This window comes from Diuraphis noxia, unplaced genomic scaffold, assembly GCF_037042655.1.
Source record: "Diuraphis noxia isolate RWA-SAM2 unplaced genomic scaffold, SU_Dnox_SAM2 contig0005, whole genome shotgun sequence".
Taxonomy (NCBI): Eukaryota; Metazoa; Arthropoda; class Insecta; order Hemiptera; family Aphididae; genus Diuraphis; species Diuraphis noxia.
The window spans coordinates 24,735,721-24,750,623 of NW_028301715.1; the positions used below are offsets into that span (position 1 = coordinate 24,735,721).

General features: G+C 26.6%; 1 protein-coding gene across 3 annotated transcripts; it reads left to right on the forward strand.

Moving 5' to 3' along the window:
• The first annotated feature begins 46 nt into the window (after nt 1-46).
• On the forward strand, nt 47-13,748 carry LOC107167622 (nuclear pore complex protein Nup155-like). Of its 3 annotated transcripts, XM_015516764.2 has the most exons (27): nt 47-162; nt 265-351; nt 432-610; nt 712-837; nt 1,020-1,119; nt 1,179-1,348; nt 2,323-2,471; nt 3,088-3,371; nt 5,568-5,818; nt 5,950-6,206; nt 6,268-6,441; nt 6,505-6,604; nt 6,903-7,102; nt 7,181-7,456; nt 8,162-8,256; nt 8,548-8,644; nt 8,943-9,020; nt 9,093-9,292; nt 9,417-9,567; nt 9,666-9,925; nt 9,993-10,140; nt 10,213-10,299; nt 10,356-10,476; nt 11,243-11,353; nt 11,451-11,571; nt 11,661-11,783; nt 11,859-13,748. In XM_015516764.2, the coding sequence occupies exons 3-27, from the start codon at nt 439-441 to the stop codon at nt 11,992-11,994; spliced, it is 3,987 nt and encodes a 1,328-aa protein (XP_015372250.1). In that variant the 5' UTR covers nt 47-162; nt 265-351; nt 432-438; the 3' UTR covers nt 11,995-13,748. The 3 variants fall into 3 exon arrangements, with proteins under 3 accessions (XP_015372250.1, XP_015372251.1, XP_089084857.1); XM_015516765.2 differs by lacking the exon at nt 265-351 and having other exon boundaries at nt 145-162; XM_089228731.1 differs by lacking the exon at nt 47-162 and having other exon boundaries at nt 183-351.
• The last annotated feature ends 1,155 nt before the right edge of the window (nt 13,749-14,903 follow it).

Consider the following 14,903-nt stretch of genomic DNA (forward strand, 5'->3'; position numbering starts at 1 on the left):
AATTAATCATACAATAAAAGATATTTTAAATTTAGAAAAATGGAACTTTTACATTTTAACGTCGATGCACTTAAATTGATGGGTAAGGATTTCATGGTTTCCTCCAGGATATTATCTCGGTTTGTTATCTCGGAGGAAGAACTGCCCGGAGCCCGTTAAATTGTAAGTTTATTTGTTTATTATTTAATGTTAATTTTTAATACCACGATGTAGTCATATTGTTGATTTTAATAAATTATTAATTCCCAATCATTTAAAATTCAGTTCAATTCTTCAATTAGTTTGAATTAGAATTAGAAGTAGTTAAAATTTTTATCTTCATCGGAGTTAAGCCACTGCATTTACTGAAGTGTAAGTGATCTGAATTTGTCAACTGGTATATTTCTAATATTTTGTTGAATGAATAATATTATTGATTCATTTCAATTTAGATTAAAGATGGATTCTATATTGAATGTTTCAAAATCTATGGATAACTCCATATCCATGATTAGTCAATCAATATCAGCCAAAGATAGTTTAGATCTATCCGGTAAAATGTTGGATAGATTTTTTGCTGCAGATGACTCATTTCCAACACTTATTGAAAAAATGCAGATAACTAAAAGCAGTAAGTATCAAGCAATGTTATTTAAAGTGTTTTATAATTTTTTAATTTTTGTAATAACATCTGTTAAAATAAACAAATGTGCTTTTTTCTGTTATTTTAAGGTCAAAGTGTTAGTGGTTGTACAGAATATGATTATCCTAAAGAAGGACTTGGGATGCCTTCAATTACTCCCCTTAAATCAAGACACAAGATACCTTTACCAGCCGCATTAATAGAGCAATGGAATGGTACTTTTTAAATTTTATAATATTGATCTTTATCCATTTTTTTTTTTTTTTTGGAAGAATTAACTGCATGGCATGATTAATGTTTCTACACGGTGCAACATATAAAAATAATGAATATTAATCATAGTAAATAGTTATAAACTTCTAATTACACATTATTTCATTATATATTGTTAATATAGATGCACAAAACTTTCATCGCAAGTTGGGAATATTTCCTAGTATTAACCGAGTTTGGGTTACAGTTGATCAAGAATTCTTTTTATGGGATTATAGTGAAGGGTAATATTCTGTTAACTATGATCAAATAATATTGTTTAATTGTTTGATTTTATATTTAGAACGGATTTATCTTATTTTGATGGAATGAACTCGACAATTTTTGCAGTAGCACTGGTACCACCTAAACCAAATGTATTTCAAGCTCATATTAAACATTTGTTAGTTTTAGCTACTGGATTAAACATAGCAATATTAGGAGTAACATTTAAAAAAGTTACTAGTATTGATGGTAATTATATTATATCAGTATACTTAAATTTGTTTGTAACTAATTCAAAAAATATTAATTATAGAAACATTCAGTGTTGGGTAAGTTACTTTTTAAAAGTAACTAAGTTACGTTACAAGTTACAAAATAAAATAGGTAACTAGATTACTTGTTAGTTACTCAAGTACAAAAGTAATGTGTAACATTACACTTTTTTTCAAAAGTAACTAGTTACAATGAAGTTACTTTTACCACTGACAACTCTGATAATGTATCTATGAATTGTTGACAAAAAGCCCTGGCCTACCATACCAATAGTTATTAGCGATAATCCGTACGACCGTCTGTCTGTATGTCAATGTACATATTTTATCAGATATGATCTAAAAATAAATAAACTAATAAACTATAGCAGTTGCTGGCGTTGCTGCCTGTATAGGCTGTAATCGATGCTAATTTACAATCAGTTAAATTGAAAATAATATTTACACAAAATCATTTATTTATATAATTATATTAGATTATACTGGGAAAATGTTGTAATTACATAAATATCTACTTAAATAGTTTAAATTATTAATAAAATTACAATATCCGATCTGGATACTGGGCAGAACTGCTTCGTGAAGTTGAATCACGATATCCCCCCCTCCATAAAAAAAAAATTTAATTTATAATGTAATACGTTCTTCTGACTAGTTATTTCTAAATAATTAACGTCGTTTCACTTGCGTTACCCAAAAATACAAAAATAATAATGACGAAGTTTCCATAATGTTACCGAAAAATGTAACTATGTTACAGTAACGAGTAACGCACGTTACATTACTACCAACACTGGAAACATTCCACTATTATTTAGACTGTCAATTACTATACACAATTAAATTTAAAAACTATTTAGACTTGATTTAAGCTATTTGTACTTAATTATGTATTTTATATCATATTTAATTTAATTATTATGAAAATAATAATTTTGTTTTTATTATTAGGTAAAACTGTAGAACAACTAGAACTCACTACAGATACTATTTATGAAGTTCCCACTGAAGGTGTAATAACCTCTAAAATTGTTGGAACTGACAATGGACGCATTTTTCTTGCAAGTGAAGATGGTAACCTGTTTGAAATTGATTATTGGGTAATTATTTTCTTAAAAATATAATTTTATTTTTATGTTTAATACTTAAATGCTTTTTCAAGATTAACCCATCATAGGTATCTCTATATGTGTGATGATTAGAATCGAGTTAAGATCATGCTAATATCATTATTTTGGTCCTGTGAATTATTTAATGAACTAAGAATAGTGAAACCAAAATAAAATTGTTTTACTTGTTATATCCTGCAAGTATTTTATTGTCAATAGCAATTTTTGTTAAACTTATGTGTACAAAAAAATAAAAACAAATAATTTTTAATATTAAAAATTCATTTTGTATTTTCTGAATTTTCTTTTGGTATTAACTTTTAACTCAGCATCAGTATAAGCGTGCTTTAAAATATGATTGGTATTGTGCATGTGAGGTGCTAACATAATCGATTTTGATTAAATTTAACTGTTGATTATACCAAAAAATGCATTTATGTATTGTTGTTATTTAATATAATATTTTGTTGATAAGAGGTGTACATACTCATCTATTTTTTATTAAACAAGTGTTTCCTAATATAAGTTTTATGTTACCAACGCTAATACTGATGCTGATGATTTGTTAAAAATTATTAATATCCAGTATTGTTTTCAATATATTTAGAAAGATTTGGGATGGTTTTCAATTGGAAATGGAAGACGTTGTAAGAAAGTTTGTCATTCAACTGGTACTCTATCATATATTCTACCATCATTTTTAACTTATGCGATCACCGAACCTTCTGCCATTATTGATGTAGCTGTTGATAATACACGCCACATACTTTACACATTGAGTGAAAATAGTTCGATTGAAATGTATGATCTTGGATCTGATGGTAAATCTACAAGCCGAATTGTTTCTCTGTCACATTCTAATCTCGAGCATCAAGTATCAAAACTGCTCAGGTAAATATTAATTTTTATAGGTTCTTATTTATTGTTAACCAACCACCAGCCATATAAAACACAGATATTTTTAATACATTGTAAAAATACATTTAAATATAAGTAAATAATAACAGTATATTGTTTATTATTAATAGTAGCACAATTATTAATTAATATTTCATAATTGCTCATAGATAACACAAAAAAATAAGACTCCTTAAGATTTATTATTCTTATTTCTTAACCATTGTCATATATTGGGATATTTTATCTGCAATAATAATATGTAATGCATATAAATTGAATGGTTTATTCCAAGCCACAAGAGAATTGGCTTTGGCATGTGTCAATTTGCATATTTGTGCGATAATCACCGATGTAAATCTGCATATCTTAACTGTTTACTTCTTTAGCGGGCAGGCACAAATTCTGTACAAATATCTGAGGAAGGGCAACAATCTTTTTACAATACAAATACAATTATAATATACGCTGTATTCTCAATTTAAAATATTTTTTTCGAGTATTTCTGTAATCTTAATTTAATATACAAATTAATGATTAAATATATTAAATAATAAAGTCCAAACATATTTCCATATTTTTGCAAGGTTTATTTCTAATTTCCCTATGAAAAATTAAGAAATAATATGTCTGGGTGGCTTGGCCCCCTATCGAACCCCTTGGACCATAATAGTAGGTCTTAATAAAGTGTTAAATATTGTGACAAATTAAAATCTCATTAAATTGGTTTTTAACACGTTGACTGCCATGCAGCAGCTGGTGGCCTCAAAAATATTATCGTATGCCAAAGACATTTTTCAGTTTCATTATAAATTTGTATTTGTATATATGTTACGGGCAAAGTAGAAAGCCGGGCACTGTGCACAATGCCCGATTTTCAAGGGCAAAGTTGGAATAAGTTAACGTTGCCCGGGCATTGTATACAGTGCCCAATTAGATTTGGGCACAGTAGATTAAATATTAAATATTATATAAAAAATTAAAAATAAAGATATTAAAAATAAATAAAGTTGCACAGCTTTAATATTTAATTAATTTATTATTAAATAACAATTATTATTTATTTGCTTTATTTATTACCACATACACCACTATTATGACACTTTGAGTTGCAAAGACGACAGATCTTTTACATTTACACCGGTTTGTCTTACACAATGTATTGCAAGTACACCTATCGTACCCTTGGCTACCCAAATTAGAAGATTTTCTTGCCACTTCTCTTAATGAAATTTGTACTGGTGGTACATCATCAGCCTAGATAAACACCTCTTTACATATTGTGAATTGGTTCCGACTGTAGAGTTGATGTAGTCTGCCCTCGTTTGTTCCAATTTCATGTAAATTATCTTTTACTATAAAAAAAATTATTAATTTAAAAATTATTTTATTATTAAAATTATTTTAAAATTAATTACCAGAAAGTATAACTCCCAGAATACAACGAAGATCATATCTGCCCACTTGAATCTGGGCAGGGTACACTTTGCCCGGGCTTTTTAGTACAATGCCCGGTTAATGTATGACAAATTTGAGTATTAAAATGATCATTCTTACATTGGCCAAAATTTTTGGGCATTGTATAACAATGCCCGGATTTCCTACTTTGCCCGTAACATATATACTATTGAATTTGAAAAAAAATTTTAAAAAAATGTTAAATTTATGTTTATTACATCAAAGAAATTGCAATTATTCCCACTACGCCACAGCATATTTTCAAGATCATTATTGTAGCGCCACTGAAAAGTTAATAATATAAATCCAAATTAATTTACGGCAGCCCGCGGCCGTATGGCCTCTTACAAATGATAGGTGCGGCAGCCGGCAGTCTAAAAATTATCAATACCTTATTATTTTTATACGGACGCCGGCGGCCGCATGGCAATCGACATGTTAACAATATTTTGAAATAAGTTAATAAAATGTAACAGCAGACCACCAATTGACAACATTTATGATATAATATATTATTATTATTATTTGCCCTCTCTCCTTAATCATTAAAATGTATTAAATAATACACTTAACATTCATGTAAAATTTCATGGTACAAAGAAATATCAATCATAAAAATTTAATTTATCGATTAGAGACTGTCAATATACAGTAACTTGGTAGTGAAGCAATAATACTCAAGTAATATAAAATTAATTCAAATTGAGCAATAACAAGGAATTTTTATTTCAGAACTATAGAAATAGCTCAAATGACTATATTGAGTTGTATAAAAATCGTAGAAGAAACTGAATCACCTAACATTCATGTGCTGGTTGTATCCAAGTCTGGATTTAGATTGTATTTTTCTACTGGAGCAATAACATCTAGTAATACTAGACCTTACACATTACAACTTGTACATATACGTTTACCACCAGGATATAACAGAGTCATTGGAGAATCTAAACCGAGTAGTGTCCAGCACGTGTTGTACAACAGAGGTATAATTTTATTCTATTTTATAAAATCCAAATATTTTAACGTTTTTGTTATACTAGAGCTATTACACATATTTTTCAGAGTATGCCCAATGTTATTCAAGGTATTTTATTTTATTTTTTTGTTATTGCAGGCACTATTATAATGGCATGCAACACTGACATAACTAATTACAGGCCAATGTTGTGGTGTATATCTTCTGATGAATATGCATTTAGTTCTAACTTTAGTGAAAGATATTTTATTACTGATTTGGATGTGTGTCCTTTATCACTGGAAAATGTAGGACCAAATTTATTAATATACAATGACCCAAGTTCACCACAACCACCACTAATTGTTCGTCAACAATTTGAAAATCGCCAAGAATATATAACTTTAGCTCCACAGGTAAATAATTTTAAGGAAAAATTGTGCTTACATGTGTACACTATTTGTTTTCTTTTTAAAGGGTTTGGAAATTTTTGAAATGCTTCGGCCTTATGACACTCTCTGTGAATTACTGGCCAGCAGTCAAGGTTCAGAAACAGATGCTATCAAAACATATTTTAAAAATTTCACTGATAATCAAGCATGTGTCGCATGTCTCACTATCATTTGTGATCAATCATTAAAAAATATAAAGGTTTGTTCTTTCATTTTTTTTATACATAGAAATAGTTAATTGTTTATATTTTATTGTGATTAGATTAAAGAATACGCAACTCGTGCATTTTTCACGCATGGTGGTGAGCCTAAATTAGTGACTGAAAATGTACATGAATTAACAAGAGTTCCTCAAAGTAATAGTAAGGAAATATTATGTTTATTATTAACTGTTATTACTTTAATTAATTAATTTCAAATTTTGATTTATTTTAATCAATTAAAAAAAGTTTTAAATAATTATTTCAAAACTAACAGTATACAAAATTGTATTTGTTATTTTTCAAATATGTTTGGGGATTTTTTTTAATGTAAAATTAAATAATTATTATAAGCTGGGTATGAGAATAATATGTGTTATTGATCTATCCTTTATAGATGTATTGTTTACTCAAGGAATGAATGAGATATAATCAATTTTATGAAATATAACATTTTCAGGTTTCAGACCAGATAATTTATCTTTAACTATGCCAACGTTCATAACAAATCAGACAAACATAACACACTTACCATTTGAATCCACTAGTGTTCAGTATTCTTCAAAACACAATGGATTATATTTATTTGTGAGCCGTTTACTGAGACCACTTTGGAACATTAAAGCTGTTAATATGGAGACCACTGATGGAAAAAATTATGTAATATATTAATAAAGTCAAATGAATTCTATTAATAAATAAAAACTTAATTTATAGCAATCACATTTTTGTGTTTAGATTGTCAACACTGTTTCTCCAGATGATTGTTCATTTGTTGCTAGCCATTTGCAAACTTTGCACTCTTTCATGAATAATTATTCAAAAATGTTGGCAAACTATACCAGAATACCATTTGATGCATCTAAACGTACAGCTACACAGGATGCACATCAATCTGAATCAAAATCTATAGAATGCTTAAAACAATTGGTTGTCCGCAGTGCTGAAGTGTTTAATTTGTGGAAATTACTCAGTGAACATCAATTTAATGTTATAGTGAAAGGATTAATGGACGTAAGTTAAAATTAGAAATATTAACTTATTTTTGTTATTTAAGATTTTGAACCGAACTATTCATGCGAAATCAGTTATCTATAAAATTATTTTTATTATTTTTTTGTAATTCAAAAACGAATAACTAGTTATTTTCTTGAAATTTTCATAAATGTTTATATTGTTTGTATTTCCTAAACATCAAATAATTAATAAAAAATTTTTAATATTTTTGAGTTATTTAAAGATTTTTTAAATTTTTGATTTATTTTCTTTCACTATCAATGTCAATAAAAATGTGCTAGAGCATTTAATACAATAGCCTTCATAAGTTATTCGTCCTGTCATTTTAAAATAATGAAAGGTTTAATTTCAAATTTTATAAAATTATCACACCTTTCAATGTACAGTATTGTCTCAAAATGTAATAACATTAATATATATTTATGATATTGTAATAATTTTTGATTAATAATATAATGAATGAAATATTTTTCATAAATAAACTCAACCTAATGCATTACTAATAGCAAAATAAATCATCATAATATCAGTGTAAATCTGCTTAAAAAGTATACCCACTAGGCTATAAGCTGACAGATAATTTTTGCTCAGATTTATTCATATATGTCCGAATGTTCATATGAATCCTGTTTTATTCGAATTTAACCCATCCACAGATGATCTAGTTTAATGTTATAATTTTAAAAACTGTATTATTTTTAGCAAGAACAGCGTGTGTTGGAAAATATTACTTTTAAAGAATTGATCCTTGTACACCAAGAACTGTGTCAAACTTTGGTTCAAAAACTATTAGACACGTGAGTATAAACATGATTGGGTTAAAACATTTTACGCTTTTGGGTAGATAATCGTAATATTATCCAATTAGGCTACCATACAGCTAATAAAATATTTTATTCTAGTTCAAAAAAAAAAAATTTTTGTTCATTCTGTGATTTATAAAAGTTTAAAGTATAGTTAATTGTGTGTACTTTTAAGAAACTTGGAATTATTTTTCATGGTTTATTATAATTTTAAATGCATATAATTGTTATTTAGTTTTCATAAAAATGAGATATGTTTAATAAAAACATATTTTTTAATTTTAGATATTTAAATGAAAGTTCGTCTGTAGAATCAATCAGTACAAAATTACGACAAGTCTGTCCATCCATTTATCATTCTGAAGACGCTGCCTGTGCAAAAGTATATATTTAAAATAATAATGTATATTTTTATTTATTATAGAATTGTCCCAAAAAAACAAATTATTAATCTGAAATATTATGAGGAATAAGGATCTCATACCTACAAATCATTGTCTCCATTCTACTAACTCATAACAATGAATGCTGGTATAGTAGTATGATGTCCTCCTAAATAAGACATCAGAGCATAGAAAATATATTATTATATAAGATAAATCAAAATTTTTGTGCACATTTTATTTTTTTTTTGCAACTGTTAAAAATAATTAATTATCTTTTCCATTTGGTTATTTTAGGCTTCAGAAATGATTAAATTAGCACAATCTAGAGTTAATGAGGATGAGCGTAAACGTATCCTATATCAATCTCTTATGGTAAAAATTTACTGTTAAAATAAAAAAATTTTGGTATCATACATTTTTTTTCATTACATATGGTTAAATTAGGTGTTGAAAGAAGTGGCACCAAAATTTAATTTAACGTCAGTGTGCTTACAATACACAAATTGTGCGTATATGGAAGGCGTATATCAAATATGTAAAGAGTGTGCTAAAAAAATTGATCCTAAGAATTTAGGAGGTCATTATTTTGTCAACAATATGGTATTGGATAGAGATGGACCAGGTTATGGTGCCTACATGCTCAGGTAATATAAATTTAACCTATTTATACTTAAGTTACCTTCAATTAGTTTGATTAGAGTTATATTTATTAATACTTGAAAGACGTAACTTTTGAAGCATGTTGATTAATATTTGTTATGAATTCAGATTAGATATTTATAAAGAAATAAATGCAAGTTTAGATTACTTATACTCAATCATGGTGAAAAATCCGTCCGTATTTATACCCACTCGACCAAATTTAATACCTGGAATTTTAGAAAATTCAGCACTTACTTCTGAACAATCTTCTAATTTGGTATTGATTTTACTTTTTTTTATATACCTGTTTACTTTTTTATAAATGTGTACATATATATTCATATTTACAATATTGGTCTAATTGTTATAAAACAGGTTTCTGAATTGATAAAATTGTGTCTTTCCTGTGATGATGAAATCATGCACACTATAGTGTATAAATGGATGATAGATAAAAAGTTAATAAAGGAAACAATTGAAATGGGGCATCATAGTTTGGAAAAGTTTTTATTGGCTCAGTCCAGATCTAATGAAAACAATAACTATATCAAAGATGTACTCTGTAGATATTATGAATACAATGGAAATTATAATGAAGCGGCTGAAGTTCTGGCATCATTGGCTAAAAGACCAGAGTAATTTATAATTTTCATAAATAGATATATATATTTTTAACTTAGTAAAAAGTAATTTTTTTATTAGGTGTGGCTTAACTTTAAGCGATCGTCTTATGTATTTGGGTCGGGCTATGGCATGTTTGCGTAGTAAAAAGTTAAGTACACCAGCCTTGAATGTTACCAGTCTCAGAGATGTTGAAGACATGTTACAAGTAGCTGAAATACAAAAAATGGTTGGTTTTGATGATCTAAACATTAATTTATTCTATTTTTTTAATTCTTATGTACTTTATTGTTTTAACTAGATATTGGATTTATTGTTGTCTAGTCAAATTGATGGAAAAGCTGATATTATTGAGAAGCTAAATAGTTGTCTGTTTACATTAGGGGAAGTATGTATTTAAAAATGATTAGAGAATGTTACTCAATAATAATATGTACGTTTTAGCTTTACAGTAATTTTGCTGAACCTCATAGTTTATGGGAAGCTCAATTAGCAATATTACAGCTTTCCAATCATGATGATCGTGAATTAATCAATCAGATTTGGGAAAATATTTTACTTAAAGGTAAGTTTTAAATACTAGTATAAAAAATTAAAGCTAACATTTTTAGTTAACAGTGTCGGTGCTTGTTTTTCCAATTTTCCTTTATTTTAATACTTTTCCAATAATCTACTTTACCTAATACCTATTAAAAAGGTTGGGAGGTTAATAAGTTTTTATCTGAAAGATCAGAACCTTTTTCAGGTTGGATCAAAACTAAAAAATATGCATTACTTAAGTTCATATTTTAGCATTTATAATTATAAATTTGAAAATCAGGTTTTGATCTTCAGCCTCCAAATAAAATAAGTATGAATATTTTAGAGTGTTAGAAAAATTTTCTAGCTTTGAAACACTTAATTTGTTTCTAAATATATTTTTTTATTATTTTAATATTAAAAACAATAAAAACAGATATATTGATCATGTAAATTATCAAATGTAAATTAAATGTTCATTTATTTCGATATAATGGTTAGAGTATCTTTTACCAAATAAAAAAAACATTACTCGCCTTTTAAATATGGTAAAATCATAGAGTTGAATTATAAGCTGTCGGTCACTACAGGAGGTGTAATAAATATTATAACCCAAACAGTCTAGTAGAGATTATTTTATAAAATTTAGATTTGTATGACATTTCAATTCATAAAACATTATTACAATAGTGTTTTATATCCAAAGTTTATTTTAATGTATGGTGGTAGTTATATATTTTAGGACTGTTTTTTCATCTTGATAACATTTGTGTGTTGACCGTAAAAATTCTTTTCAATTTTTTTTTTATTAGTTGTGGAAGATTGTGGAGATATTGATGAACACAACAAAATGACCATTGCTCTTGAAAAAATAAAGTCTTTGGCTAGTTCACATCCAATTAATTCATCTACATTTGACTTGGGTATGTTACATCCATGTTGGCTTCTCACTTCAAAAATGTACAAATAATTAACCATTTTTACATGTTGTATTATTGTATATTTTTTATTTTTGTTTAGAGTATGTAACAACAATGTTGGAATATTTAAACTGTAACTTGGGTGGAGATTTGGAATCTGTCTACACAACTATGTTAACTATTGGTGCTCCAATAGAATCTTTAGTAGCAATATATAAAAAGTAATATCTTTTTCCTATTTAGAATTGTATTTGTTTAAATTATTAGCTTAATCATTTTAAATCATTATGTTAATCTATTTGTTTTGCAGAATTTACTCTACTAATGATCCCCGGTGGCAAAAGACAAGTGAGCTGCATGTATTGGAAGTTATCATGAGTTTAGCTCGATATTATTTACAAAATATTGATTTATGGCCATCAGGAGTGCAAAGGTAATAGTTGTTATACTATTTCAATCATAAAAAAATATTTTTTTGCTTTATTTGTTATAAATTAAATTTTTTCAGGAGATCCATTGCTGCGAACTTATTTGATTTGTTAGTTATTTGTCTAAACATGTTGTATAGTCGTTTTGCTCAAAGTTCATTAATTGAAGGTGTCATTGCGATCCAAAATGAACTTGACAACATCATTAAAAACTGACTTAGCAACAAACCTGATTCTTAAACAATTTTTACGTGTCAATTATTAAAATGTAAATTCTTACTTATTTCAAATTATAATCATAATATTTGTATGAATTTAAGCTGTTTACTTCAAAGCTATTAACTATTACTTTTGTAAATTATGTTGTATTTAATGTTATATAAACAGTTTGATTGTTTCAGAGATAAATCAATATTTTATCAAAACTGTTTATATAATAATGAATAATATGTTGAAAAATATCAAGTTTGTATTATAATAATTGTAGCATTAAATGAGATTCCTTAAAAATAATTCAAAAGAAGGAATATATTAATAGACACTTGTAAGTTATACATTTAGGGGAATTTATAAATTACTTTTTCTATGTACTTTTATTTAATATCTTTTAATTTTATCAATAATGTTTTCATATTAAAGTTTCATTAATTTAAGAAAAACATAATTTTTACTATTTTTTTATGTCTCAACTTATTAACATAGGTTTTCTTTTTTTTAAATGTATTTTGTCAAAGACCATACACACAAATTACGGTTCTTTGACGAAATAACTCAAAATCATTAAGACCACTTAAATATTATTAGTATAATTAAACCTATAATCCAATTCCTATAAATAACTCCTATAACAATTTATAAAGCAATCTGATTTACACAAGTTTATATTATTTTTTTGGTAATCGGTCAAAATATCCACGGACAAAATATCCAACGGTCAAAATATCCACAGACAAAATATTCAAATTAATCCCTTTTTACGTAAATTAATAAATTACACTTTCTAATAAAATTAATTCAAATATCAAATTATTTAATTATAAAAATATACCTAATATATAATATATAAATTACGTTAGTTGTAATAATATCACAAAATATACTGCACACACATTAGTCATTATAGTCAAACAATATACTACACTATTTTCTAAAAATTTAGAAAATCGTTTTTAAAAATTTACTAACTATTACGAATTGTAAAATAAATTACATTAATAGTACATAATAACATCATAAACTATACTGCACACACATTAGTCAAACCCCTGCGTTGAGTTTTTAATTGTTGTTGATATATATTAATTACAATATATATAATATTAACAAAACTCGCCAAGCGGCCATAGATCGACGCGCACTATACATACACACACATTTTTTTTTTAAACATTTTTAAATTTTTAGAAAATAGTGTAGGTAGTCATTTTTTAGCAAATTATTCCTGTATTCATAAAAACAAATTGTTTTACATTTTATTTTATATTATTTGACTATTTCACTAATGTTTGTGCAGTATATTTTGTGATATATTATTATTATACTACTAACGTAATTTATACATTTAGGAGTTAATTAATTAGAAAGTTAAAGTGTAATCTACTAATTTACGTAAAATTTGGATATTTTGTCCTAGATTCTATTTTTTCGGTTTAAAAAATTTGAAGATTATAGACTGCAGTCTTAATTTGTAAGTGTGTTCCTTCTATATTTTTATGTTGTTTTTTTTTTTTGCTTCTTAAAATGCTTTTGCCTGCGGACATGCTCTGCATATCTCTGAATTGGTTGATTTTTACTTGGGTTTATATTTTTAACTATTAATTTAGAGGGTATCCACACTGGTGGGCTTCCCTCCTCACGTCACTTACGTTATGTTATTTATTATTTATCAAATTTACTTATTGTATGTACAAATATTACAGATTGTTAATATTCTATTTTATCTAATTACAATAAAAATAAAAAACTATTAATTTGAATTACATTAAAAATATACCAAATGATAAATGTGTGACTTGTGGTTGCCCATTTATATTAAACTATTCTACAAAGTGAGGTACACCAATATGCACACTGATTTACTCTTGACTTTAGGTAGGTATGCTGAACCTGGGATACAATCAGGGTTATACAGCAGCTGTGTACACTAGGTACTAGTCCCTCTAAATGTTAATATGGAAACATTATTAAATTTTTGATTCATAAAAAAAAATACAAAAAAATTTTCAATTTAAAATTAGGTAAAATGTATAGAAAATCATATGCAGTACTCTCAAACTCATCTATAACCTGAGCTACATTAATATCAGGCTCATAGCAAATATCATCAATTATCCGAAATCATACCAAGAAATTTGTTCTCGATTTTTAAGTTTGAGATTGCTTGTCCTGGTTTTGTGCTAGAAACTGGTTGAGTAAAAGCAATTTAATGAGTCATGTAAAATGTAGGGAAAATGTTCTGTAATCTGGAATTGGGATTTTAAGATAATTTTAGGAACCTATTTCTCCAATATTGACCAGGCATTAATCACACACAATTATTACACTGCCCCATAGAAATTTGTTTAGGTGTACAACACAGGCTACTATTGTGGTAATAATTTAGTACTGTAATAATGCATTACTTGAGTAATACATAACTGTAAACATCTTTGTAGACTTAAAAATGTGAACTTCAAAAGCTTACAAAAAAAGGAAGTTTTCTTTCCACATCCTTATACAGGTATAACTATTGTTTTAAATGTGATTATTCTAAAAATTTCACATTGTCTGATAATTGATTATTTGAACCATTTTGGAGCCTTGGCAATTATTGAGCTAAAGAAATATTAGAAAAAAATCCAGTTATAAATGAAATTATATATTAATTAGAAAATATTCTATAAAAACACTTAGATTTCATCAGCCATTTGATATTGCAATAGAAACCACTTAGAATTTAATGAAGCAATAGTTAATAATATAATATTATTTATATTATTTATTATGATAACAGGTAGAATACTGCACAAATAAAATAAGTATTTTAATGATATAATATATTAACTTATTAATTTCAATACTCTAAGTGATATTAATTTCATGGCAAAAATAATTATAATCCACATCAAATCCAAAAAGGAACAAAT